The sequence below is a fragment of the Taurulus bubalis genome (assembly GCF_910589615.1).
Source record: "Taurulus bubalis genome assembly, chromosome: 11".
NCBI lineage: Eukaryota > Metazoa > Chordata > Actinopteri > Perciformes > Cottidae > Taurulus > Taurulus bubalis.
Window position 1 is genome coordinate 2,547,031 of NC_136599.1, and position 24,449 is coordinate 2,571,479.

Sequence of the window (24,449 nt, forward strand, 5' to 3'; positions counted from 1 at the left end):
CTTATATATTTTAATATTAAAATATAATTTTCTTATATATTTTAATATTAAAATATAATTTTCTTATATATTTTAATATTAAAATATAATTTTCTTATATATTTTAATATTAAAATATAATTTTCTTATATAATTTAATATTAAAATATAATTTTCTTATATAATTTAATATTAAAATATAATTTTCTTATATAATTTAATATTAAAATATAATTTTCTTATATAATTTAATATTAAAATATAATTTTCTTATATAATTTAATATTAATAAAAAAAAAAAATATATATATATATATATATATATATATATATATATATATATATATATATATATATATATATATATATATATATATATATATATATATATAGTAACTCATGAGTCAAAATAAGAAAAAAATTAAATAAATCCAGAGCCACTAAAGCGCATGTGCACTTTTTTATTTTACGGCGTAAATGGGCTTCCATACTTTTGTGGATTTTCCATTTTGGACGAAACGATTAAAAGAAAGACATCACCGTGAGCTTTTTTTTTTTATTACATTCTGTTTTTATTCTGCAAATACCATCTGTAAAAATTATACATCGAAGCCTAAGAACGGAACTCTGGAGAAAGTTCAGTTCTTCTACAGTCAAAAATGTTTCTCGTAGGAAAAGTTCCTTTAAAAACGAACGGACACGTCGTAAAGAAGCACTTTGATGCTACGACACCAAGACGGCTCCACGGAGCCCACCACACGCGTTGCAGTCTTTAAACAACACCGTGTTTCAGTCCTTAAACACAGCGGGGTGCTTCCCTCTTTGGACAGACGTGTGCCCCACCTTACCCCCACCTTACCCCCGATTGAAGGTCCTATTTAACCAGAATATGTACATAAGAAGTGAGTAGAAAGATGAACGTCAGTGGTGCGTTTTCAGCCTAAAGCACGTTGAGATTAAGCTGCAAGCATGAAGTCAAAGTGTTTGAGTGCACGTTGTGAGGGGGGGTGAGGGGGGGCGAGGGGGGGTCTTGGGGTGAGAGGGGGGCTCTGGGGGTCAGGCGGCACGAGGCGGGTCGGTGGATCTACTTTAAGGCCGTTTCAGGCGAGCACCCTGGAGGAAAGTGCTGTGCAGTTTTTCCGTACCCCAAAACAACTAAAAACGTGTCGTCGATCCTCAGAGCAGTTTCCCTCCCCCTCTTCTTCATCATCATCATCATCCTCCTCCTCCTCCTCCTCCTCCTCTTCCTCCCTCCCGTCACAGCGGGCAGAGAAATGGTGTCACCCCTCCCTCCCTCCACTGGAACTTCCTTCTGAGGAGGAAAATGGCGGACGGGGGGACGCTGGAGAAGTCTGTGCAGCGAAGGGGTTCACCCAACGGGGGAGGGGGTTTAGAGAGGGGGGGGGGATTTAGGGTCCTTCTCACGTAGTGGGGGAGGTCACGCCTCCCTCTGGGGGGAGAGAGACAGAGAGAGAGAGAGAGAGGGGTGAGGCTGGTTTCAGGGTCCGTTTCCGTCCAGTGATCCGGTCGCGTATCCTTCCTCAGACAGAAAGAAGGCCCCTTCAGTCGGTTCCTGTAGAGATTTTGAAAAAAGAAAAACGTTAAGTGACGGCGTCGCCCCGGCAACAGACGCATTCCTCATAATTACGGTCATCGTGTGTTTTCATGTTTTTTTATGTTTCATAGAGTCAAAAAACCTTAATTCATCGTGAACGACTCGGCCTGAAGCGGTGACTCAGATTTAATTATTTTAAAATCACAGTATTTACGGATGCAAAGAACGATTCTGATGATCTCTTCATCGTTTTGTTATTTATTTTTTCTATATATAAAAAACAAGTCAGTGAACGCCCCTCTGGTGGACCTTCAAAACAGTCTGAAGGAGACGACTGAGCGTCCTCACTAGGACTCTAGTCTTCTTTCAGCTGAGTGGAGGAGACAGGAAGTCATGTGACCTGGTGGAGCTCCTCTATAACAGGAAGTCATGTGACCTGGTGGAGCTCCTCTATAACATGAAGTCATGTGACCTGGTGGAGCTCCTCTATAACAGGAAGTCATGTGACCTGGTGGAGCTCCTCTATAACATGAAGTCATGTGACCTGGTGGAGTTCCTCTATAACATGAAGTCATGTGACCTGGTGGAGCTCCTCTATAACATGAAGTCATGTTATAAATATTTAATGATACAATGTGTCTTAAGCTGCTGCGTCCATCTTGTTTTTTATTTAATTAAACTGAAGACCACAAGTACCTTCAGTGGGATTCACAGTCTTGTCAGCGTTGACCTCCACCTTGTCGTCCTCCTTCTTCATCTCATCCTCCTTCTCCTTCTCCTCCTCCCTCGCCTTCACCTCCTTCTCCTCCTTGGGCTCCGTCATCTCCTCCTTCTTCTTCTCCCCCTCCTCCTTAATCTCCTTCTCCTCCTTCTTCTCCCCCTCCTTCTCTGCTCCTGCGCTCCGTGGCTCGGTTCCTGCGCTCGGTGCGGCGGGTCTGGGTTCTTTCTCGTGAGCAGCAGCACTCGTGGTTGTTGGTTCTAGCCCCGTTGGAGACGCCTTGGTGGAGAACCAATGTCGTACCAGGTCCGCCGTCAGGCCGCAGCTCTGGGACAGATCCTGCAGCTGCACACACACATGAATCAGTGAAAGTCAGGGAGTCATTTGCATTCATGTTACTCATGAATAACTGAACTGCTTTGAAGCTAAAAGCTTCTCAAAGCTACGGGTGAGTGAATCATATCTTTTGTCATCAGGTGTTTCCGTGTTCAGGTGTTTCAGTGTTATAGTGTTCAGGTGTTTCAGTGTTATAGTGTTCAGGTGTTTCAGTGTTATAGTGTTCAGGTGTTTCAGTGTTCAGGTGTTTCAGTGTTCAGGTGTTTCAGTGTTATAGTGTTCAGGTGTTTCAGTGTTCAGGTGTTTCAGTGTTCAGGTGTTTCAGTGTTATAGTGTTCAGGTGTTTCAGTGTTCAGGTGTTTCAGTGTTTCAGTGTTCAGGTGTTTCAGTGTTTCAGTGTTCAGGTGTTTCAGTGTACAGGTGTTTCAGTGTTCAGGTGTTTCATTGTTCAGGTGTTTCAGTGTTATAGTGTACAGGTGTTTCAGTGTTCAGGTGTTTCAGTGTTATAGTGTACAGGTGTTTCAGTGTTCAGGTGTTTCAGTGTTATAGTGTACAGGTGTTTCAGTGTTCAGGTGTTTCAGTGTTATAGTGTACAGGTGTTTCAGTGTTCAGGTGTTTCAGTGTTATAGTGTACAGGTGTTTCAGTGTTCAGGTGTTTCAGTGTTATAGTGTTCAGGTGTTTCAGTGTTATAGTGTACAGGTGTTTCAGTGTTCAGGTGTTTCAGTGTTATAGTGTACAGGTGTTTCAGTGTTTCAGTGTTCAGGTGTTTCAGTGTTATAGTGTGCAAGTGTTTCAGTGTTCAGGTGTTTCAGTGTTCAGGTGTTTCAGTGTCCAGGTGTTTCAGTGTCCAGGTGTTTCAGTGTTCAGGTGTTTCAGTGTCCAGGTGTTTCAGTGTCCAGGTGTTTCAGTGTCCAGGTGTTTCAGTGTCCAGGTGTTTCAGATGTTTCAGTGTTACTGTGTTTCAGTGTTACTGTGTTTCAGTGTTACTGTGTTTCAGTGTTACTGTGTTTCAGTGTCCAGGTGTTTCAGATGTTTCAGCGTTACTGTGTTTCAGTGTCCAGGTGTTTCAGATGTTTCAGTGTTACTGTGTTTCAGTGTCCAGGTGTTTCAGTGTCCAGGTGTTTCAGATGTTTCAGTGTTACTGTGCTTCAGTGTCCAGGTGTTTCAGATGTTTCAGTGTTACTGTGCTTCAGTGTCCAGGTGTTTCAGATGTTTCAGTGTTACTGTGTTTCAGTGTCCAGGTGTTTCAGGACCTACCTGCGCCTCCTCCGGGCTGCCGTGGGCGTCGTAGTGGTTCTGCAGCAGCTCCCCCGTGTTCCCCCGGCGCAGCTCCTCCTCCAGGGCCGAGGTCTGGTAGGCCTCCAGCCACTTCAGCTGCCCGTTCTTCTGCACGTAGCGGCAGTCCCCGAACCAGCGCACCACCTCGGGCCGGGCCAGGCCGGTGCCGGACAGCATGTGGTCGTACTGCGCGGCGCTGGGCCACTGCGTGCGGGCGTAGACCTGCTTCAGCGTCTGAAGCTGCTCCGCCGTCTTCTTCCCCCGGACGGCCGCGGGTTTCGGGGACTGGGACAGTCGCGGCGCCGGCGTGGAGGCGGGTTTGGGGGTTTCGGACGCCGCCGTGATGGCGCCGGCGCCGCCGGGCTGCAGCGGGCCGTCCGAGGCCTCGCCCTCCGCCTTCCCGTTGGCCTCCGTCACCTCAAGATACAAGATATTTTTATTGTCATATGCACAGATAAGAGTTACTCTGTACAATGAAAAGCCCGTTTTGCTAGGTCCTAACACACAGAATCACAATATACTTAAAGGCAGTGGCGGACCGTGGATTTTCTACCTGTGCCTTCAGTGGATCAGCTGTGAATACAATTCACATGTAGAATATTTGTGAAAAACTATTAAATTAGAAAAAAAGATATCACTTTTAATTATTAAAAATATTACATTTTGAAAATTAAAAGTTTTTATTATAAAAAAATATATCACTTTTAATCATTATTAAAAAAAATGTTTAATTTAAAAATATTATAAAAAAGATAGCACATTATAAAACAAATGTAAATTTTACATTTTTTTTATTTAAAAAATGTATTATAAAAAAATATCACTTAATTATTAAAAAAATGTTTGAATTAAACATTTTTAGAGTATTTGAAAAACAATAAAATCATAAAAAAAGATCACTTAAAAAAATGTGAATTTTAAAATATTTTTGAAAATTAAAAAAAATCTAATTATAAAAAATATATCACTTAATTATTTAAAAAAAAATGTAAATTTTGAAAAAAAAAATTTAATTTAAAAATGTTATAAAAAAAGATAATAATAATAATGCATTTAATTTATATAGCGCTTTTCTTGGTACTCAAAGTCACTTTACACAACATTACAGTGTCCTAAAAAGTATGTAATAAAACAAGTATAATAATGAAACAGATACAAAATAAATAAAAACAATATCACTTTTAAATTATAAAAACAACTACATTTTAAATTGTTTTAATTTAAAAAATGTATTATAAAAAAAAAGATATCTCTTTTAATTATACAAAAAAAATGTAAACGTAAAATTTTTCAAATAAAAAAGAAAGGATTATAAAAAAAGATATCACTTTTAATTATAAAAAAAATTGTAGATTTGAAATGTTTAATAGCTAATTAACTTTGTGATTCTGTTTAGGCCAGCAGAGGAGGCTTAGCAGGCCCTGACGGCCACCACTGACACAATAAGGCCCAACATATAGTGAGAGCATTGCATGAAATAAGGCCCAACGATACCTTGAGCATCTTCAGGTTGATCTTGATGGGGTTGACCTTCGGTTCCCCCGAGGCGTCGTCCTTCTGCCGCTCCTCCCCGTCCGCCTCCGTCTCCTCCGTCCGCATCGCCCGCTGAGACTCCTCCTTCTTTTTCTCGGCGGCCATTTTCTTCCTCCGGTCGGCGAACCAGCCGTGGATCTCCCTCCTGGTCATCTTGGTCTCGGATCGCAGTCGGTCCACTTCCTCTCCCGCCGGGTCCGGGTCCTGGACGAAACTGGACTCCAGCGCCTTGAGCTGGAACGCAGAACCGGAGAACGGGACGAGGTCAAGAACCGAAAAGCTGGAGAACCGAGCCGAAGAAGAACATTCATCGAGAAATTATTTGGATTTCTGACTTTTAAACTTTTAAGTGACGATCTGCTGCTTTTGAGGACGAGGATTTAACACTTAATTGATAAAAAAAAAAGTTTAATAAAAACTACTCAAAACAAACGCCAAAATAAATCAACAATCTTTCGGATTAAATAGTGTAAAGATCTAAATAAATACAGCTGAACAAAATATATCATATATAGTTTTTTAGGGTGTGATACTTGCTGCTTTTTCTTATATATTGCATCTCATTTCCACTGTTTATACTGTTATTTTTTTTTATTATTATTCAACACATTGCATTTTTACTGCTTCTTTTTGCACGTCTGGTCAGATGCTTAAAACTGCGCTTAGTTTCCCTCGTACTTGTGCAACGACAAATAAAGTTGAATCTTGAATGAGCAGGTCACCTGATGCGGGTCCCTCTCCTTGTAGCGGATAGCGGTGAAATCCGGGGACGGGGGTCTGGGGAGCCTCCGTGACGGCGTGGAGGGAGAGGTGGGGGTCTGCGACGCCGTCGGGCTCAGCGGCGCCGAGCCGTGCTGCGGCGTTTTGGCCTCCGAGTTTCCGGTGCTCTCGGACGTCGGATCGCCGCCGGCTCCGGCTCCGGACTTCCCCGTCCCGCCGGAGCGCACGCCCTTGAGGTTGCGGAAGTGGTAGCGCCGGTCGCTGAACCACTTGCGGACCTCGCGCACCGTGAGCCCGGTGAGCGCGATGAGGCGGTCCACCTCCTCCTGGTCGGGGAACTGTCCGCTCAGGAAGCTGTCCTTCAGCGCCTTCAGCTGCTCCTGGGACTTCTTGCCCTTGTAGAAGCTCGGGTCCAGGAACGCGTTGACGGCCGCCAGGGAGCCGGGCGTCAGAGAGCCGGACGTGCCGCTCGGCGCCGCCGCCGGAGACGCGGGAGAAGACTTCGAGGCGGGCGAGGACGCCGTTTCCTCCATTTTGCCGGCCGGGGAGTCTCCGGTGTCGGGCTCGGCGTCCTCCGCGCTGCTCGTGCTCTTCCTGCGGCCGCCGTCCTTCCTCCGCTGGCCGTCGCCGGCCGTCTTGCCGGTGATAGATTTGCCGTCCGCGGCGTTCTTGCTCTCCGCGGCTCCTTTGACGTCGCCCTTCAGGACGACGATGACGCCGCCGCCGCCGCTCGCTCTCCTTACATCGGGGGCCTTGGCGTTCACGACGCCGCCGACGCTGCTGACGTCGTTGGCGCCGCCGTGTTTGCCGTTGCTGACCTTGGCGTGACACGGGTTGGCGGCGCCCAGGCTGAGGTTGATGACGCTGCCGTGGCCGCTCGTGATGATGGAGCCCTGCCTCCCGCTCCGGCTGCCGCCGCCGCCGCCGCCGCCGCTGCTGCTGCTGACGATGACGCGGCTCCCGGCGCCGCCCACCGTCCCCACCAGCACGCCGACGCCGCCTTTATCCGCAACCGGCCGGGCGTGCATCGTGGGCCGGGCCGCCGCCTGGGGCTTCGGCGTGACGGCCATGGCCACGGGGGCGGCGCTGACCTGGATCCCGTTGGCCATCATGGGCTGCGTGACGATCACGCCGGCCTGGCTGACGAGCGAGCCCTGCAGCAGGTGCGGGATGCCGGCGGCCCCCAGCGACGCCGGCAGCACCGTGATGGTGTGCTGGGCCGAGCCGTGGTGGCCGCCGGGCGAGGGCCCGGTCTGGATGATGGTGTTGAACATCTTCCGCCTGGCCTCCTCGATCTCCTCGGGCGACCAGCTGATTCCCTGCTTCAGCCTCTGGGCCGTGAACCAGATCTTGATCTGCTCCTCGGGGAACTTGGTGACCACCGTCAGGTAGCAGAGCTCCGCCTTCGTCGGGTACGGGAACTTACTGAAGGAGGTCTTCAGGAAGGAGGAGGAGTCCATGGAGGCGCTGTAGGTCGGGATGCTGCTCAGAGGAATCATCACCTGGGAGGAGGAACGCGTGGAGGTTCAATACTTTACCGCTTATTCCATTCATGACACCAGGACCAAATAAATGAATCAATTACCTTGGGGAGGTTTTTGGAGGTCGCATAGGAAGCGGAGGAGATAGTCGAGGAGGTCGTGACCGGCATCGATTGATGAAGGCTTCTGTTTTGAACCATGGAGACCACCTGTAGGAACGGATATAAAACCAGTCAGAACACAAGAATACATCGTTAAATAATAATAAAAGCTAGAAGTATTCAGCTCCATGCAGCCACTTCCTGCTTTGATGACGGCAGCATTTTTTATTCACATTTCAGTATCTTGGTCAGAGCTTTTCAGACGCGACTCAAATAGTTCAGTGATAAAAAAAACAAACATATACATACTTTCTCCATCTTTTTGGGTATTTAATGCTTCTCTAATTTTTTGTTTTCATACATTTTATATCTCCTCCTAAAGTTTCCTCTTTACACCCTTTGCTAGTGTTTGACCCCATACTTTATTCGTTTTTATTTATTTTATATTTAGCGCTTTCATCTTATACCTCTCCTTGTTAATGTTTTGCATATATATATATATATATATATATATATATATATATTTATTAGTATTATTTTATGAAGAAGGCCAATTAGTTTTTATAGGCTTTAGAAACAGGAAGTCTCAAATTTTGCAGCCAAATCAAATAGTTTACAGGATATTAAACTTTTGTTTCTTTATAATTCTTTTAATGCTCGACTTGTTTCTTTACAGGACTTCTATATATTCCATGAATATGAGATCGTCTCCTTCTTCATTCTTCTTCGCACATTTTCTTCGTACGCCCTCTGGTGTTTCGGAGAATAATAAAGATTTAAGTCAAAATCCCAAAAGCCGTCCTAGGAGCCGGCTCCTAGGACGGCTTTTGGGATTTTGACTCAATAAAGTAGTCCATGAATATGAGATGTGATATTTAGTTACAGTCCCTCCTCTTCGTAGTGGATTTTGTGTTTACACTCGTCGCCTTCGTACATTTTCTTTGTACATTTTCTTCGTACATTTTCTTCGTACATTTTCTTCGTACGCCCTCTGGTGTTTCAGAGAATAATAAAGATTTAAGTCATAATCCAAAAAGCCGTCCTCGGAGCCGGCTCCTACCTGTGTGATCGGGGTCTTGAGCATCGGCAGCGCTCCGGAGCCGTTGACGATCTGGATGGCCGAGGGCAGCGAGGCCTTGGCCGTCCCGTTGTGGACGATGGTGGGAACGTGGGTGACCGTCACCGCCGGCGTCTCTTTCCTCTCCGTCCCTCTGGACGCAGAGACGACGGGGGTTGCCGCCGCCGCCGCCGGCGGCTCCTCCGAGACCGGGTGCGACACCGCGATCCGCTTGGACTCCGATTTGCCCTTCATCATCCTCATGATGGGGGTCTTGGTGATGGAGATCTCGGCATCCGCCCCCGACAGCAGCAGCGTCTGCTCCACCACCGCCCGCCGGTCCCGCCGCCGCAGCCGCAGGGACGTGTTCAGCGTGCTGGGGTGCACCCGCGCGTTGTGCAGCGCCAGCCCCTCGAACTTGGGCGCGGAAACCCCGCAGCTCACGCAGAGGAAGCCGGGGTCCGCGCGGAAGTCCGGGTGCCCCGAGTACACGTGGTCCAGGAACAAGTTCAGGTCGCGGGTCTCGTAGTCGCAGGGCTTGCAGGTGTACGTACCGGCGCCGTCCCCGGTCTCCGGGAGTTTGGACGACTCCCCCGAGTCCGGCAGCGGCGGTAGTGGCGCCGCCGCCGCTCCGGAGATCTTGGACTGGCGGAGGAGAACCGGGGAGTCCCGGTCCGCCTCCTCTACCGGCCGCGTGACCTTACTGGGGATCATGCAGGGAGTCGTGGACTTCCTCTTGCTGGCCATGGTGGGGCCTGCGGGGCGGGGCGGGGAGGGGAGGGGGGGCGAGCGAGCGGAGCGAGAACGAGGGTCGTTTAGAGACCGGGCGGGGGAGGGGGGGGGGCGAGACATGGCCGGAGCTCCACTTGTAGTCCTTAAAGGGGAGAACCTGTAAAAGAGAGAACCAGGGGTTTTAGCGAGGGAAGAAGAAGAAGAAGAAGAAGAAGGAGCTGAAAAAAAGACGTGGAGCTTTACGGACCTTTCCGGTTTCCTCTCGGCGGCTCAGGTGAGGATGACGACGGTGACGGTGACTGAAGATCCAGCTTTCATCTGAAAAAAAACAACAACAAAATGAAACTGGAGGCTCTCTCTCTTCTGAGGTGCATTGGAACAAGCCGGTCTGCCGTCCTCACTGAAGGCTTTTTTGGGAGAGCTCCTGTCCTGCCCCCGTCTCTCCCCTCCCCCACCCTCCTCCGCCTCACTTCCCCTCGTTCAGACACGCCCCCACAGGGGGGAGAGCACGGGCTGCATTTTCCTCTCTTTCTGTGTGTTGTTGTTATTATAACACCTTTTTTAATAAAGATTACTGATCTGTGATCTGTGAGCGCGTTGCTCTACCAGCGTCAACGGATGGAGAAAGAAATACATTTTTTTTTAATTAAAAAACGGCGCCAAAAACCAAACCGACCGACCGACCTTGCATGAGAATGTGAATCTAACGACTCTCACCCCGGGTTTCTTTTGTGTCCACACAAAATGGCGACGCTTCCTGTGGAGGACCCCCTCCCCCCCCGATCACTCGGCACCGACGTGACGCCTCAGAAGAAGTTCAACAGGAAGAAAAACAAAAACCTCAAAAAAACTAAAACGCAGCACTAAAAGCATCAGGTGAACAGTTCAGTCCTCAGTGTCAACGACGGGACGGCTACCTGCGCGTGGCCGCTTCCTATCAGAATGATCATTATTTTAGGGGGCGTGGCTTCGGAGGGAGGCCTGAAGGGACTAGCTGACGACACTTAGCGACGTTGGGAGCCGCTAGCTGTGAGAGGAGTTGGGGACGTTTCTGTTGGGATCTCTCAGATCTGGATACTTTCGACGCTTCCTGCACCTTGTTCTGTTGAGCTGGAGCTGGAGGGCGGAGCGCCTTTTAATCTGGCCTCGCCCCGGCTGTAAATGCTCCCTTTCTCTGGTCGGCGTTGCCACATCAGAAGGTCACGCTCCATTAGCCTCACCGGCCCGCTGAGGGGAGGACAGCTCTTTCACACGCAGAGCGGCCGCCAGACTGTTACGTGGCGCCAACTTTTATTTCTTATGAATTGTAGGAAATCAAAACCGATGAAGTGGAGCGCTCGTCTTTCCGTTTTTGGACGCGAGGCGAGGGGTTAACGGGAAAAGGAGGTTTGCTGCTGCTGCTGCCATTCGGTTCTGCATCGGGGGGCAACGCTCTGCCAAGGCAGGCCGCTGGTCACATGACGCCACACAAAGGCTTGTGGGTGGCCGGTCTCAGCCATGCGTCACGTGGGTCTGATGGGTGGGCAAGAGAGAGAGAGAGAGAGAGAGAGAGAGAGAGAGAGAGAGAGAGAGAGAGAGAGAGAGGGGTGGGGGATGGGCCGGCCGGTTTGGGGGCGAGGGAGGAATCATTGAGGTGTTTCAGTGAGGAATGTTTTCCTCCCTGATGCCCCCCCTCCTGCTAACCCCCGCTCTCCAACACCCCCTTCTTGCTCCAAACTACAATCACACCTCCTCTTCCTCCTCCTCCTCCTCTTCCTCGCTGCACTGCAAAGCCTGGAATGTTCCAACCCGAGCTCTTCAGCCAGTGGACACAACCTGAAGTTCAGCCACACACACACACACACACACACACACACACACACACACACACACACACACACACACACACACACACACACACACACACACACACACACACACACACACACACACACACACACACACACGTTTCAGTATCTCGTGCACTGTAATTATCGACAGCTAGACAGCGCTGCCATGGCAACGAAGTTCCCATCACACACACACACACACACACACACACACACACACACACACACTGATTAAGCAAAAACACAACTGTGATAAGTGTTGAGGGCCTCAGCGGCCGGAGAGACGCACAGCGGGCTGGAGGTGGAAAAATGGACGCGCCGACTCGACGTCACGAAGCCGGACGCTTTAATTGGACGCCGCGGCACGCACATACGCACACACACACGCACCACACACACACACACACACACACACACGCACGCACGCACGCACGCACACACACGTCGGTCCGTGGCGGCGGCGTCTGGTTGTACGTGGAGGTATTTGCATGTGTGGGTTTCCTGTGAGATCGAGAGGGGAGTCGAGGTGGGGGAGCGCGGCTATGTGTGTGTGTGTGTGTGTGTGTGCGTCTTGTTTACTGAGCTGGTGAGGCTGCCATCTTCCCTGTGCTTGAGAGTCAGATCTCCTGGTGACTCAAACATTGTTTTTAAATCTTTCCTCCCGGTTCATATCTGCAGCTCATCAGGAGTCTCAGCACAGCGTGACCTCCTCCTCACCCTCTGGGCTTCAACCTCGGAGTGAACGTTGCACACACACACACACACACACACACACACACACACACAACCCTCCAGCTCAACTGCTCCTCACCTACAGCGAGGACACAGGTGCGATATGCGCCTAACAAACGCTCTCTGGAGGGCCGTTCTTTTCTTTTCATGGCTTCCACTCTTCCTCTGCACCTCCCTCCTCCTCCTCCTCCTCCTCTTCCTCCTCCTCCTCCTCCTCACCAGCAAGTTTGGCCCAGGGAGACGGGTCGGCAGCGCCACTGGTGTGTTACTGTCCCCATGGCAACCACCTCCTACCCCCTCTCTCTCTCTCTCTCTCTAAAGCACATGAGTGTGGGTACTCACTCTCACACTCACACACACACACACACACACACACACACACACACACACACACACACACACACACACACACACAGCCATCCTGTCCTAGCAGGGGCTTGTTTTGTTCCCTTCAGAGCGGTATTTGAAGAGTCCCTGCTCCTATTTCAGTGCCTCCCTCGCGTGGTGTTGATGTCTCCCCCGGCTGAGGTGTGGCCCCGCCGAGGCTCGCCATAGGCTGAGGGGCCGAGGAGCTGATGGCCTCTCTCTCTCTCCCTCTCCCTCTCTCTCTCTCTCTCTCTCTCCCCCTCACCCTCTCACCCCAGAGGCCGGCTGGACATCTGCTGGCCTCTGACTCTTGTGTTTTTGAGGCGACGCCGCCGTGGACTCACACAAACACAGGAGCTAGTTTCCTCCTCCAGAGGGTCGAGGAACCACCTCGACCCCGAAGAGCTTCTCTATCTTTACTCCATCAAGTCTGCAACCTCAAAGAAAAAAAACTTTCGCCCTCTGTGGCGTCTCCGCTCCGAAAATACTTTGCTTCACGACTCCTGTGTGCCAGAAGTCAAACTCCATGTTTACTTCCGCTCTCGCCGGTTTACTCCCACCTTAAAACAGCCTCCTGTCAATCAACGCAGGGTTACACACACACACACACACACACACACACACACACACACACACACACACACACACACACACACACACACATCTGAACTTATGCTCCACTACAAGACAAGGCCACAGTGAGGAAACCTCAGAGTTTCCATCCTCTCCTGACGAGGCCCTGCTCCGCTCCTCAGGGGTCACAGGGAGAGCAGTGCATGATGGGACGGCTGCACTGCTCTGGCCGCTGCACGCGGGAAGAAAAAAAAAAAAAAATAGAAAAGTGGGTTGCTGTGAAGGGGAGGGAGAAGAAAAAAACATGGCGGAGCACCATGCTCCTGTGCTGTCCAACCTAAAATGGCTGACATCACAAGCTGTTAACCAGCCAAGCAGAGCAGGAGCTGCTGGACGACCCGGACGGAGAGACTGGGGGAACCAAAAGGAGGGGAGGGGGGGGGCTGACTGGGGATCTGGTAATAGGTAGAAGTGTGATCACATCTCAGGGTGGGGGGGTCAACGCAGACACACCGATGAGTTCTGGAAGATTCACAAAAGAATGAAGTCGTCGTGAGGAATTTAGTCTGAAAAGCGCCCAAAAAACCCAAAGATTTCAAGAAGTGTTTGACTGACCGATGCAAAACCTCTTAAAGTGAGGGTGAGAGAGGGAGGAGAGGAAAGAGGGAGGGACTATATGAGGTCCTAGGATACGAGGGAACTGGTCAATACCGGCCAGTTAACTCACATGTCCAGCACCAGTCTGGGAACTGGTCTGGAGGCCGCAGCGTGGATTAAAGTTGTTTATCTGCTCAGAACTCACGTGGACCTCACAAACTATCTGTCTGCTGGGGAAGCTTTGCTCTAATCCACAGTCACACACACACACACACACACACACACACACACACAGAGAGAGTCACACACACACACACACACACACTCATGACAACACTGACGTGATGAATAGCCAAGACAACAGCTCGCAGACTGGAATAGAAACATGGATGTATAGTGTTTTTGTTGATGTTAAAGGGATCTATACTTGACTTTAAACCTCTTGATTTTAAAGTTACATTAAAAAAATCTATATATTAAAAATTATGGACGTAATAATGAGATCTATTTAATTGCACACTTAAAAATAGAGCAGCTCTGACAAACAGTTAGTCATGACCCGATGGGAGGTTTCCAACTTCTTCGAGATTACGCAGGAAAGAAGAGCCGTGCAGCTCTGACTTTAAAAATAATAATAATAATAATGATGACGATTTAAAAGCCTGAATATCCTCATTGCTTCGTATGAAACGTGATGCATTAGCGTCACACAGGAGCGGGTCTCGGTGAGGCTCGCTCGGTGTAACGTCGTCCCGCAGCGCGGCGGCGTCAAACGTTTCCGAAAAATGATGCGTGTTCATCTTCCGCTCAAGTTCCGCGGAGTGATCCCACCGCCCGACTTAACGGGCTCGTGTGCGTTATCGGGCTTTTTTAAAGCATTGTAACCAAATCAGAGCGGAGGAAAAGACGAGCCCCCCAGACCTTTATAAACATATACACACACATATATATAAATATATCAAATACTCGCCCCCCCCCCTCCTTCCCCGTTGGCTGTCGCCATTTTAAGCAAAGCGACATGCAGCTGAGCCAAAGCGCAGCAACACAGAAAGGTAACAAAAAGAAGGAGCGGAGGCTCTGCGCGCGGCAGCTCGCGGCAAGTTGTGGGCAACATTTGTATCAATGTGCGTTCTAAAGAACGCGTCACTCACCTCGCGAGGCCGGCGTCCGCAGCGCGGCGGCGGCTGCAAAAAGTTTGCAGGGATGTGTGGCTCCAGAGGAGGCTTGTTTCAGGGGAACACTGATGGGGACTTGTAGGTGTAGAAAAGAAGCCCCCCCTCTGTCCGGGCGGCTGCTGGACGTGACACCGGAGCGCGCGCCGGTTCCTGCCCAGACCCCGTGTTTATTTAACGGTATTGTTGTTGTTGTCTTTGAGGGTATATGCGCTTGTTTATTTCGAGTGGCTTCCCGGTGCCGAGAGCAAGGCAGTGGAGGAAAAGAAGAACACGGCGGACGTACCGAGGGGGAGAGGGCGGTCACGTGACGCCGACGTCACCGGCGGTGGAGTTGGCGTGAGAGGAGCAGCTCGAAGCGGCGGCTCCTCCGCGGCGCAGAGCGCAGAGGAGCCGGTCAGTCAGGTCACATCCCGGGCCGGGTCTGACCCCATGGGGTCGAGACTCAGGCCGGAACCGGAGCCCCTCCGGTGCCGGTTCGAACGGGAGGTTGCTGCTACCGACCCACACCTGTCCCTGTCCCAGGTGACCTCTCTTAAAGAGACAGTAACTCTAGAGGAGACGGCGAGAACAATCATAGTTATACTTCTAGTACATGCTGCCTAACAAAGGACGTACATGCAGTATTTTTATAATATGTATTTATATATAAATATACAGTGCATATATAGTACAAAATACGTGCATGCAGTATTTATTTATATATATATATATATATATATATATATATATATATATATATATATATATATAAACAGCTCATACCAGGGGTGCATGTATACAGTAATACATACTTTTTTAAATATTAATAATAATATGAAAAAATAAATACAAATAAAAAATATATATAAATACATTATATACTTATACTATATATTTATAAATTATGTGTGTGTATATATATATATATATCTTTATAAATAAATAAATTATATATAGATATATAGAAAGGGGCAGAAGTGAACCCAGGTGCCGGTTGAACAGGATGTTATTGGTTCAGTAACACCTGTCCTTTTCCCAGGTGACCTCTCTTAAAGAGATAGTACATAACTAAAAGAGGAGCCTGCGTCCTAAATCATGTATACTTTTTACTTTGTACAAAGAACAAATTGCAAAGGCTGCTTTTTCTTTTTACTTTAAATACTGCAGCTGCCTTAACAAGTATACAAACCCTTGCATGCAAGTACTGTTATTATGTGAAATCTGCTGAAGTAAATGTATAATAAAGTTCCCAAGTAAACAGTTAAATTCAGCTCTCACAATAAAGTGATGTCCTATAATAAATCAGTGATGCTCTGAAATTGGACCATGATGGAAATAATGCATCTTGCTTTTTTAATTCATGATGTGATCCTCAAATCATTCATTGGATGGATCCATACACAGAGATGAACACACTGAATGTATAGTGACTTCCTCTTTAATAAACTGTTCATATATGTTCAGATCTTTATTTCTCATCTGACTTGTTCCACAGTGATGGGCTCTAATATCTAATATCTCACCTTGGATACTGTAGCCTTTATTAAATACAAAATAACTCCATTAAAACATATAAATAACACATATTTGTACACGTTAAAAGTAAAATGTGACCGAATACGTGAAGTGATGTCCTGAGAAATAAATAAAATCATCTTTACATCATTCTGAAGTGACAGAATGATGATAATCTATTCTGTTAACAATGTACAGAATATTGTATTCCTTTTTAAAGCTACAAGGAACTTTCATGGTGTGTTTGTTCTGGCGCCCCCTGTGGACTAAAGTGGTAGTGTCTCTGAGCTCCAGGGTCCCTTTAGGAAACCTCATTCTACTGCAGCAGGTCTGACAGTCTGGTCCTCTCAGTCCTGGTTCTGGTTCTCCTGCCCCCCTTCCCTCCAGCGGGTCCAGCAACACGTCCTGGGTCTGTCCACGGTGGACTGGTCTCTGATGGAGTCTGAGCTGAAGGAGGTTCTGGTGAACCTGCATGATGTCATCTGGTTTCACCAGAATCTGACCCGGTGGCTCCGATGAGGAGCTTTAAGAAGAACTCTATAGAACCAGACCATCTTCTCTCTGGTGATCTGGTTTCTGATGGAGGTCTATAGAGGACCAGGACTACACTGAGGTCTATAGAGGACCAGGACTACACTGAGGTCTATAGAGGACCAGGACTACACTGAGACTATAGAGGACCAGGACTAGACTGAGGTCTATAGAGGACCAGGACTACACTGAGGTCTATAGAGGACCAGGACTACACTGAGGTCTATAGAGGACCAGGACTACACTGAGGTCTATAGAGGACCAGGACTAGACTGAGACTAAAGAGGACCAGGACTACACTGAGGTCTATAGAGGACCAGGACTACACTGAGGTCTATAGAGGACCAGGACTACACTGAGGTCTATAGAGGACCAGGACTACACTGAGGTCTATAGAGGACCAGGACTACACTGAGGTCTATAGAGGACCAGGACTACACTGAGGTCTATAGAGGACCAAGACTACAGTGAGACCGGTTCAGGACCAGATATAAGTTCCTCGCTTTAACTTTAAAAGTGAACCATTGTATCATGATGGTCCAACTGGTTTTGGGTCTCTGTTAGAACCACTGAGAGACATTATTGGTACATTATTGAGGAATACCAGTTAATTGCATTACAGGTCAAACTGAGGTAAAGCGGTTGTGGTTTTTTCTTCCCTCTCTGGACTGAAGAGGGAACATTAAGGTCGTCATAGAAACGGTCGATGTTTTTGTGTTGTAAAATAAAACATGTAGAAGTCTGTGAGTTATAACAGCTGATTAAGGAAAACTTAACGTAAAAGTATTCTTGTCCCTTCAGAATCAAAATATATCTATTTATTTACAAGTTGTTTTCTACGTGGCTGATGATGACTTCATTGACCCGAATGTGAATTTCATTATTAGGTCGTAACTTGTTGCTTATTGTCATATTTTTTAAGATATGTATATAATGTAGAGCTGCAACAATTAGTCGATTAGTCTTTTTTTTTTAAAGGCGTAAAGACTAAAAATGTTTGGTCTCAGCCTCCCTTTGTCTTCTTTGATTATGCAATATTCTTATTTTTGTTTTACTCCGTCTGTATATATATTATTGCTATTGTGGATTATTTTATTCTTTATTACTGTTTTGACTGTTTATTTACGTTACTTGTTTTTTATTTACTATCTGTCTCTGGTGTGCACTGCTGCTGTAATTCTGCAATTTCTCCACTGCAGGACTAATAAAAGAATATATTATCTTATTGTTTCAGTTTTTACCACGTAAAGTGCCTTTGAGTCCCTTTTAAAGTATTTTATAAATATATATTATTATTAATATTATAATATAATGTGAAAAACTACTGCTTTCATATTGTTGTACTTTCAACCTAAAAAACCCACAAAACAACTTATAAACTTTATAAACCTGCTTTTAACAAAACTGGAGTGAAATTGAAAACAGTTACGGTCCATGACCACTTGGGGTCGCTGCAGTTTTCTAAGCACTTCCGGCAACGAGCGGAGCAGAAACGTCGCACTCTCTCATTGGCTGTCGGCGGCCGGGGTCAAACGGTGTTGCGCACGCGCAGACTGAAATCTGTCAGATCAGCGGAGCGTACGTTTCCCTTCTAACGGCTCCTTCTCGTGTCCCGGTGTTTTCTTCCCCTAGTCCACGCGAGAGACCCCACATCTGGCTCGAGGCGTCTCCGGACTCGGACTCTAACTTTTCTCCACGTTTCTAGCAGAAGGAAAACGCAGAATGACGAACAATTTAAAGCGGAAAGAAGACGGTCCGCACCTGAACGGCGGCGTGAAGCAGCCCGCATGGAGCAAAGCCTTCAGCAGCACCGCGGTGTGGGAGGAGAAGGTCAGCCACCGGATTACCGGGGAGCCCGCTAATCGTCTCGGGGGTTTACTACCACACATATCTATATATTTTTATATATATATATATATATATATATATATATATATATATCACAAATATGTCGACGAGATGTTGCGTTCAATGGCCCTGGTTATTTATGGCGTCCTACTCATTTGAGTTCAAGTCGATAAAACGCCTTTTTTTAAATGTTCTAATTCATACTAATATATAGTTTGTTTTTTAGGAGTCCAGAGTAACTATTAATTACGTTTTTTTATTATTATTATTATATCCTTTATTAAATCAATTAATTAGCTAACTGTTAACGTGGCAATGTTTGAAGAGTTTAATTTAATTAGTTTTGATTGTTGTAGCTGTTTTGGTATATTTAGTAAAAATATAAATAGTTTTGAGATCTTAAGTAAAGTTTAAAAAAAAAGAAGCACAAAAGTGTGGTTTTAAAGTGTTGATTGTAAAACACATGTTATTTCTGGCTTACTGATGAAAGTATTGCAATATTTATGTATTTGAAGTATTAGTAAGTGTGTGTCTGGTGAAACTACTGGAAAGAAATGCTGTATTTGAGTTTTTCTCCATTTTATGCACAAAATGTAGCCACAGGATTACATACTGCTCACAGTGATCATCACTTCTTGTTTTATCTTCCCTTGAGTTTCAAAGATGGGGAAAACCATCTTTCTTTTACAGACACAATTCCTAAAGTCATATATTATGATTTAAGAAATCCTCCAATGAAGGAGTGGAAAACACATTTAACACTTTTTTAAAAATAGTGAATATATATCCATTAATACACGGTTTGAGTTTCCTTTAAATCATCACGTCTGTTGTTCCCCATCTTCATATCTTGACTTTAGGAAACTCTTCCTAACTTTTCCAAAAGAATCCTTCAGTCATGACGGTCCTGAAGGAGCTAGCTTCCCGTGCTAAGCTACGATTCCTTAACACAGTCAGGAAACTGAGGACTTCCTGAGAAACCTGTAGACAGCCAGTGTGTAATAATGCAAATATATAAAGATCAATCTTCAAGATGGCCACTTTCAGGTCTGTTAATGTCGCCAAAAAATGGCGGAAAATCCTCACATTTGAGCGACTGAGGAAAGTTTTCTTGATTCATTCTGCTAGAAAGAAAAAATCTGAAAGGATTAATAGAATATGTAAATAGTTTCTCCTCAGCTGAACCTAAAGGACGTTGTTGTTGTGCCAAAGGATCTAGAGCAGGACCATCACACACAAACAATTTAATAAAATAATTTCCTGTATTTTGGAGATTCTTCGTCTACAACACTCAAAGGATTTTGTCAACAGATCACTGAAGTGGATTTACAGATTTTATAAAACTGAGTTCCTCCACAAAGAACCACTTTCTAAATCTTGTCTACCGGAGACGAGCTCGTGCGTTTCTTGGATTAATTGGCCTCAGAAAAAGGACATGAAGTTAAGGGTTGTATGAAGTTAAGGATTATATGAAGTTAAGGATTATATGAAGTTAAGGATTATATGAAGTTAAGGGTTGTATGAAGTTAAGGGTTGTATGAAGTTAAGGGTTGTATGAAGTTAAGGATTATATGAAGTTAAGGATTATATGAAGTTAAGGGTTGTATGAAGTTAAGGGTTGTATGAAGTTAAGGATTATATGAAGTTAAGGGTTGTATGAAGTTAAGGGTTGTATGAAGTTAAGGGTTGTATGAAGTTAAGGATTATATGAAGTTAAGGATTATATGAAGTTAAGGGTTGTATGAAGTTAAGGGTTGTATGAAGTTAAGGGTTGTATGAAGTTAAGGGTTGTATGAAGTTAAGGGTTGTATGAAGTTAAGGGTTGTATGAAGTTAAGGGTTGTATGAAGTTAAGGGTTGTATGAAGTTAAGGGTTGTATGAAGTTAAGGATTGTATGAAGTTAAGGGTTGTATGAAGTTAAGGGTTGTATGAAGTTAAGGGTTGTATGAAGTTAAGGATTGTATGAAGTTAAGGGTTGTATAAAGTTAAGGATTATATGAAGTTAAGGGTTGTATGAAGTTAAGGGTTGTATGAAGTTAAGGATTATATGAAGTTAAGGGTTGTATGAAGTTAAGGGTTGTATGAGCCTTGCATTGTGTGGCGTCTTCTCGAGTCAAAGCTTCCGTCTCTTCTCTCAGGACGAGTTTTTAGACGTGATCTACTGGCTTCGGCAAATCATCGCGATCATCCTCGGTGTGATTTGGGGCGTCGCACCGCTGAAAGGATTCCTGGGCATCGCCATGTGAGTGTTCCTGCACGCCTCACCAGCTGTGACACCAGCTGTGACCGAACGGAGACGTTACCGTGTGTTTCCCCCGGTAGATTCTGCATCATCAACGCCGGCGTCCTGTACGTTTACTTCAGCAGCTTCCAGCAGGTGGATGAGGAGGAGTACGGCGGCACGTGGGAACTCACCAAAGAAGGCTTCATGACGTCTTTTGCTCTGTTTCTGGTGAGGAACTCATCGTCTACTAAATGTATCGTACGCCGTTTAGTGTGTGTGTGTGTGTGTGTGTGTATATATATATATATATATATATATATATATATATATATATATATATATATATATATATATATATATATATATATATATATATATATATATATATATGAATGACTACATGGTTTCTGTGTGATTTGCTTTAGATATGTTAAATATATGTTACCCACTGAATGATGAGTCTCCATTCGGTGTTCCAGATAGATTTATTTACTTTGTCTCACCTGTAAACGCAACAAATCAATATCTGCTTCATATCTTTGGCTGCTCTAACTTGCTTGTTTAAGAAAAGAGTTACAGCGCTAGTTATGCCAAAAACTGCTACTGCCACCTACTGGTGGAATTGAGTATCGCCCTGCCGCTACTTTAGAAAGCAGGTCACACAAAGCATCTTAAATTATAATAACCAGAAGATAATGCCGTCGGAGGGGAAGGTACGAACACAATATAAAAATATAACAATGAAAACAATGTCCAGGGTGCCACATGTATTTTATATTTATATATATATATATATATATATATATATAGTATGTATGTTTTCCTCTTGATGAGGATGGTTTCAGTTTGAGTTGGATAAGAGAGAAACTGCTAAAAACTGATATTTTAAACGTTAAATAAATGTTAATTTATTAAAATATTGATCAAAACAACCAAAGTTCAGGTGTCAAATTGTTCGACATCGTGTCATCTTCAACAGGTGAAGGGAAGTGCGCATTTTATTTAGGATCTTTGTCACTTACATTTGTATTAATTTAGATATATTAACATTATATTGAGATACAAAAGTTAGATTTGTCAGACGATAGTAAATAAATAAAAAACACACAAAGGTAAAAATAATACTACTACTAATAAAAACCCTTTAATTATTTTGTACATGTAAATCCACATAATTAGTCCTGCACACAGACACATAAATCCCGCCCACCTGACCCCTCCTCTAATTATTAAAATGAACCATCAGATTGTTCCATGCATTGACAGTTTTTGCTTGGAATGTTCTTTCCAAGCTAAACTGACCAGCCTGGAACAATCTGATGGTTTAAATTATAACATTTCATAGTGTAAATAAAAGTCAATGCTTTGTGGTCTGTAGCGTCAGAAATACTTCACAGGTTTGAGAAATCTACAGACGTGAAAGTAGTGAAATAAACACATAAAAGTGTATTTTCTTTGTTTTCTTTCCACGAGTCTGAAAGAACTCAAAGTCCCCAAATGTTATTTTTAACTATCTAAATAGTTGGTTGTTTTACTCTTCAGCTGAGTTCACGTTCTGGCCGCTCTGAACTGACTTTGTTTGTTTGTTTGTTTGTTTGTTTGTTTCCTCCACCAGGTGGTGTGGATAATCTTTTACACGGCGCTACATTTCGACTGAGAACCCCACCGGGACGCTAAATACGAACATTTCAGTCGCAGTAAGTCGTGCAGGACGGAGGAACTCGAGGCTCGAGGCGCGGCAACGCTCACACAGTCTGACTTCAGTGTGCAGTGCATCATGGGAAACCAGATCGGTTAACGAGATCCTGCAAGACCACGTTCTAGTTTTGGTGGCTCGTTTTTTTTTTTTTTTTTTTTTAAAGGCACCCTTGATTACACTTCATTTACATGTCCTTCATCATCATCATCCTCTTTGACTAAACACTAACGACGAGCTGCGGCTGCGTGAGCCGGAACAAACCAGTAGAGGACGTCCAGATAACCAGTAGAGAGTTCCTCCCAGTGGAGGCTGCGAGTATTTCTTAGTGGGAAGAGCTGCCTGCTTAATGGAGTCATCACAAAACCAGTGACTTGTTCATGTGTTCACTGTTTAAAAAATAAATAGTTAAAAAGAAAACTCACTCAAATTATATATTGACTTTTTTTTAAAGAAAAATAATCAGATGAATTGGTCAAATTTGTGATAATAATAATCATTTCAAAGTGGCTCGGCAGTAAAACATTAAAGTTACCAGGATGTGATTATTTTAGTTTATTTTTAAGCTTCATCTGTTTTTGAAAGATTGAGGAAAAATCAGAGCTTCCATGTTTTATTTTATTTATTTCTTTTCTTTTTGCTCACTGGCTTAAAAAAACAAAACATTTTCAAATAAACAAAACAAAATAAAATATAAATCTGTGGTTTGTTGTTTCTTGGTAAAAGGTCGCAGCTGAAATTCTCGCGCTAATTTTAAACGTGACATCCGATCCGCCGGGAGCCGATAACCATCTGTGGGCCGTCCCGTCCGGAGAGGAACCGCCGGCCTCGGGCCGGAGCGCCGGGCCGCGACCAGCTGTCCTGCGTCTAGCTGTCATTTGTAATCGATGGCATTAGTTAGGAGGGTAGACATCACTTAATAAAAGTGTTTTCATTCAACGGAGCTTCCACACCAGTCTTACTGTTTGTTTGTGGAAATTAATTTAAACTTTGTCTGTAATTTCTGTTCAATGTTCCTTTTTGTTTTGGGTCAAATCCCCCTTGTTTTACACAGATTTTATTTGTACTTCTGTTATAAATCTTGTTTGATGATGACATTTCTCAGTATTTTATAGTGGAGAACCTTTAAAGCGGTTCTCGTCTAATTGTTCTTTTAGAAGCGCGGCTGGCGTTCATAAGGAATGTATTCTCTGCTCAAATCCTTTGGGAATCATTAAAAATGGCCTTTATTTGGCCTCCATTTTCATTTTGTATCTTCTTTTTTTCATTATTATTGTTGAAATCTGGAAGATATTTTGGTGTGTTTCTGTTTACTGGAATGCTTTGGACTGAAATCAGCTTTAATAATTAAGGATAAGTGATCAAATATAAATACTCAAGGTATGTGAAAATAATGAGATACAATATTAAAGTGTCTTTTTATTGGAGTAAAAGATAACAATGAAAATAAAACAAGTTAAAATGGTGCTTTTGTCATTTTACTTGAGTGTAAATGTAGTCGCATGTAATGGAAGGAAAGTACAAGTACCTCAAAGGTATACTACATTTTAAACCTTGACTCACATAACATTGATTTATTTTCATCAGTATTTCTTATTTTCCTTGTGAAAATCTTTTTTTTGCCATTTTTATGAATAAATAAACCGATTCTGTAAGTTATGTAAATGAGAAACTATTATTAAAAAATAATGAGTTATATATAACTCATTATATAAACAAAGTTATCTTTACTTGATCAATATTTTGACTCTAGTAGCTCATTATTTTCAGCTACTGAGTCAAAATGTCGTTATTTTTAATATATGTAATCATTATTTTTAATATATTTAATCATTATTTTTAATATATTTAATCATTTTTTATATATTTAATCATTGTTTTATACATTTAATT

At 44.6% G+C, this 24,449-nt stretch overlaps 2 protein-coding genes across 2 annotated transcripts; one reads left to right on the plus strand and one right to left on the minus strand.

The window, feature by feature from the left end:
• Nucleotides 1-553: 553 nt before the first annotated feature.
• zhx3b (zinc fingers and homeoboxes 3b) lies at nt 554-9,506 on the minus strand (the record flags this gene model as incomplete). Its single annotated transcript, XM_079226437.1, has 7 exons — nt 554-1,552; nt 2,231-2,597; nt 3,847-4,284; nt 5,362-5,634; nt 6,123-7,622; nt 7,706-7,810; nt 8,763-9,506. The coding sequence occupies 7 exons, from the start codon at nt 9,504-9,506 to the stop codon at nt 1,542-1,544; spliced, it is 3,438 nt and encodes a 1,145-aa protein (XP_079082563.1). The 3' UTR covers nt 554-1,541.
• An 8,993-nt stretch (nt 9,507-18,499) lies between these two features.
• Nucleotides 18,500-23,913, plus strand: rab5if (RAB5 interacting factor). Its single transcript, XM_079226039.1, has 4 exons — nt 18,500-18,618; nt 20,775-20,878; nt 20,959-21,088; nt 22,476-23,913. The coding sequence occupies exons 1-4, from the start codon at nt 18,511-18,513 to the stop codon at nt 22,515-22,517; spliced, it is 384 nt and encodes a 127-aa protein (XP_079082165.1). The 5' UTR covers nt 18,500-18,510; the 3' UTR covers nt 22,518-23,913.
• The last annotated feature ends 536 nt before the right edge of the window (nt 23,914-24,449 follow it).

Coding starts and splice junctions, on each gene's coding strand:
- rab5if (XM_079226039.1), top strand. CDS start 18,511: ATGACGAACAATTTAAAGCGGAAAGAAGACGGTCCGCACCTGAACGGC. Junction 18,619..20,774: donor CCGCGGTGTGGGAGGAGAAG/GTCAGCCACCGG, acceptor CTCTTCTCTCAG/GACGAGTTTTTAGACGTGAT. Junction 20,879..20,958: donor GGATTCCTGGGCATCGCCAT/GTGAGTGTTCCT, acceptor TTCCCCCGGTAG/ATTCTGCATCATCAACGCCG.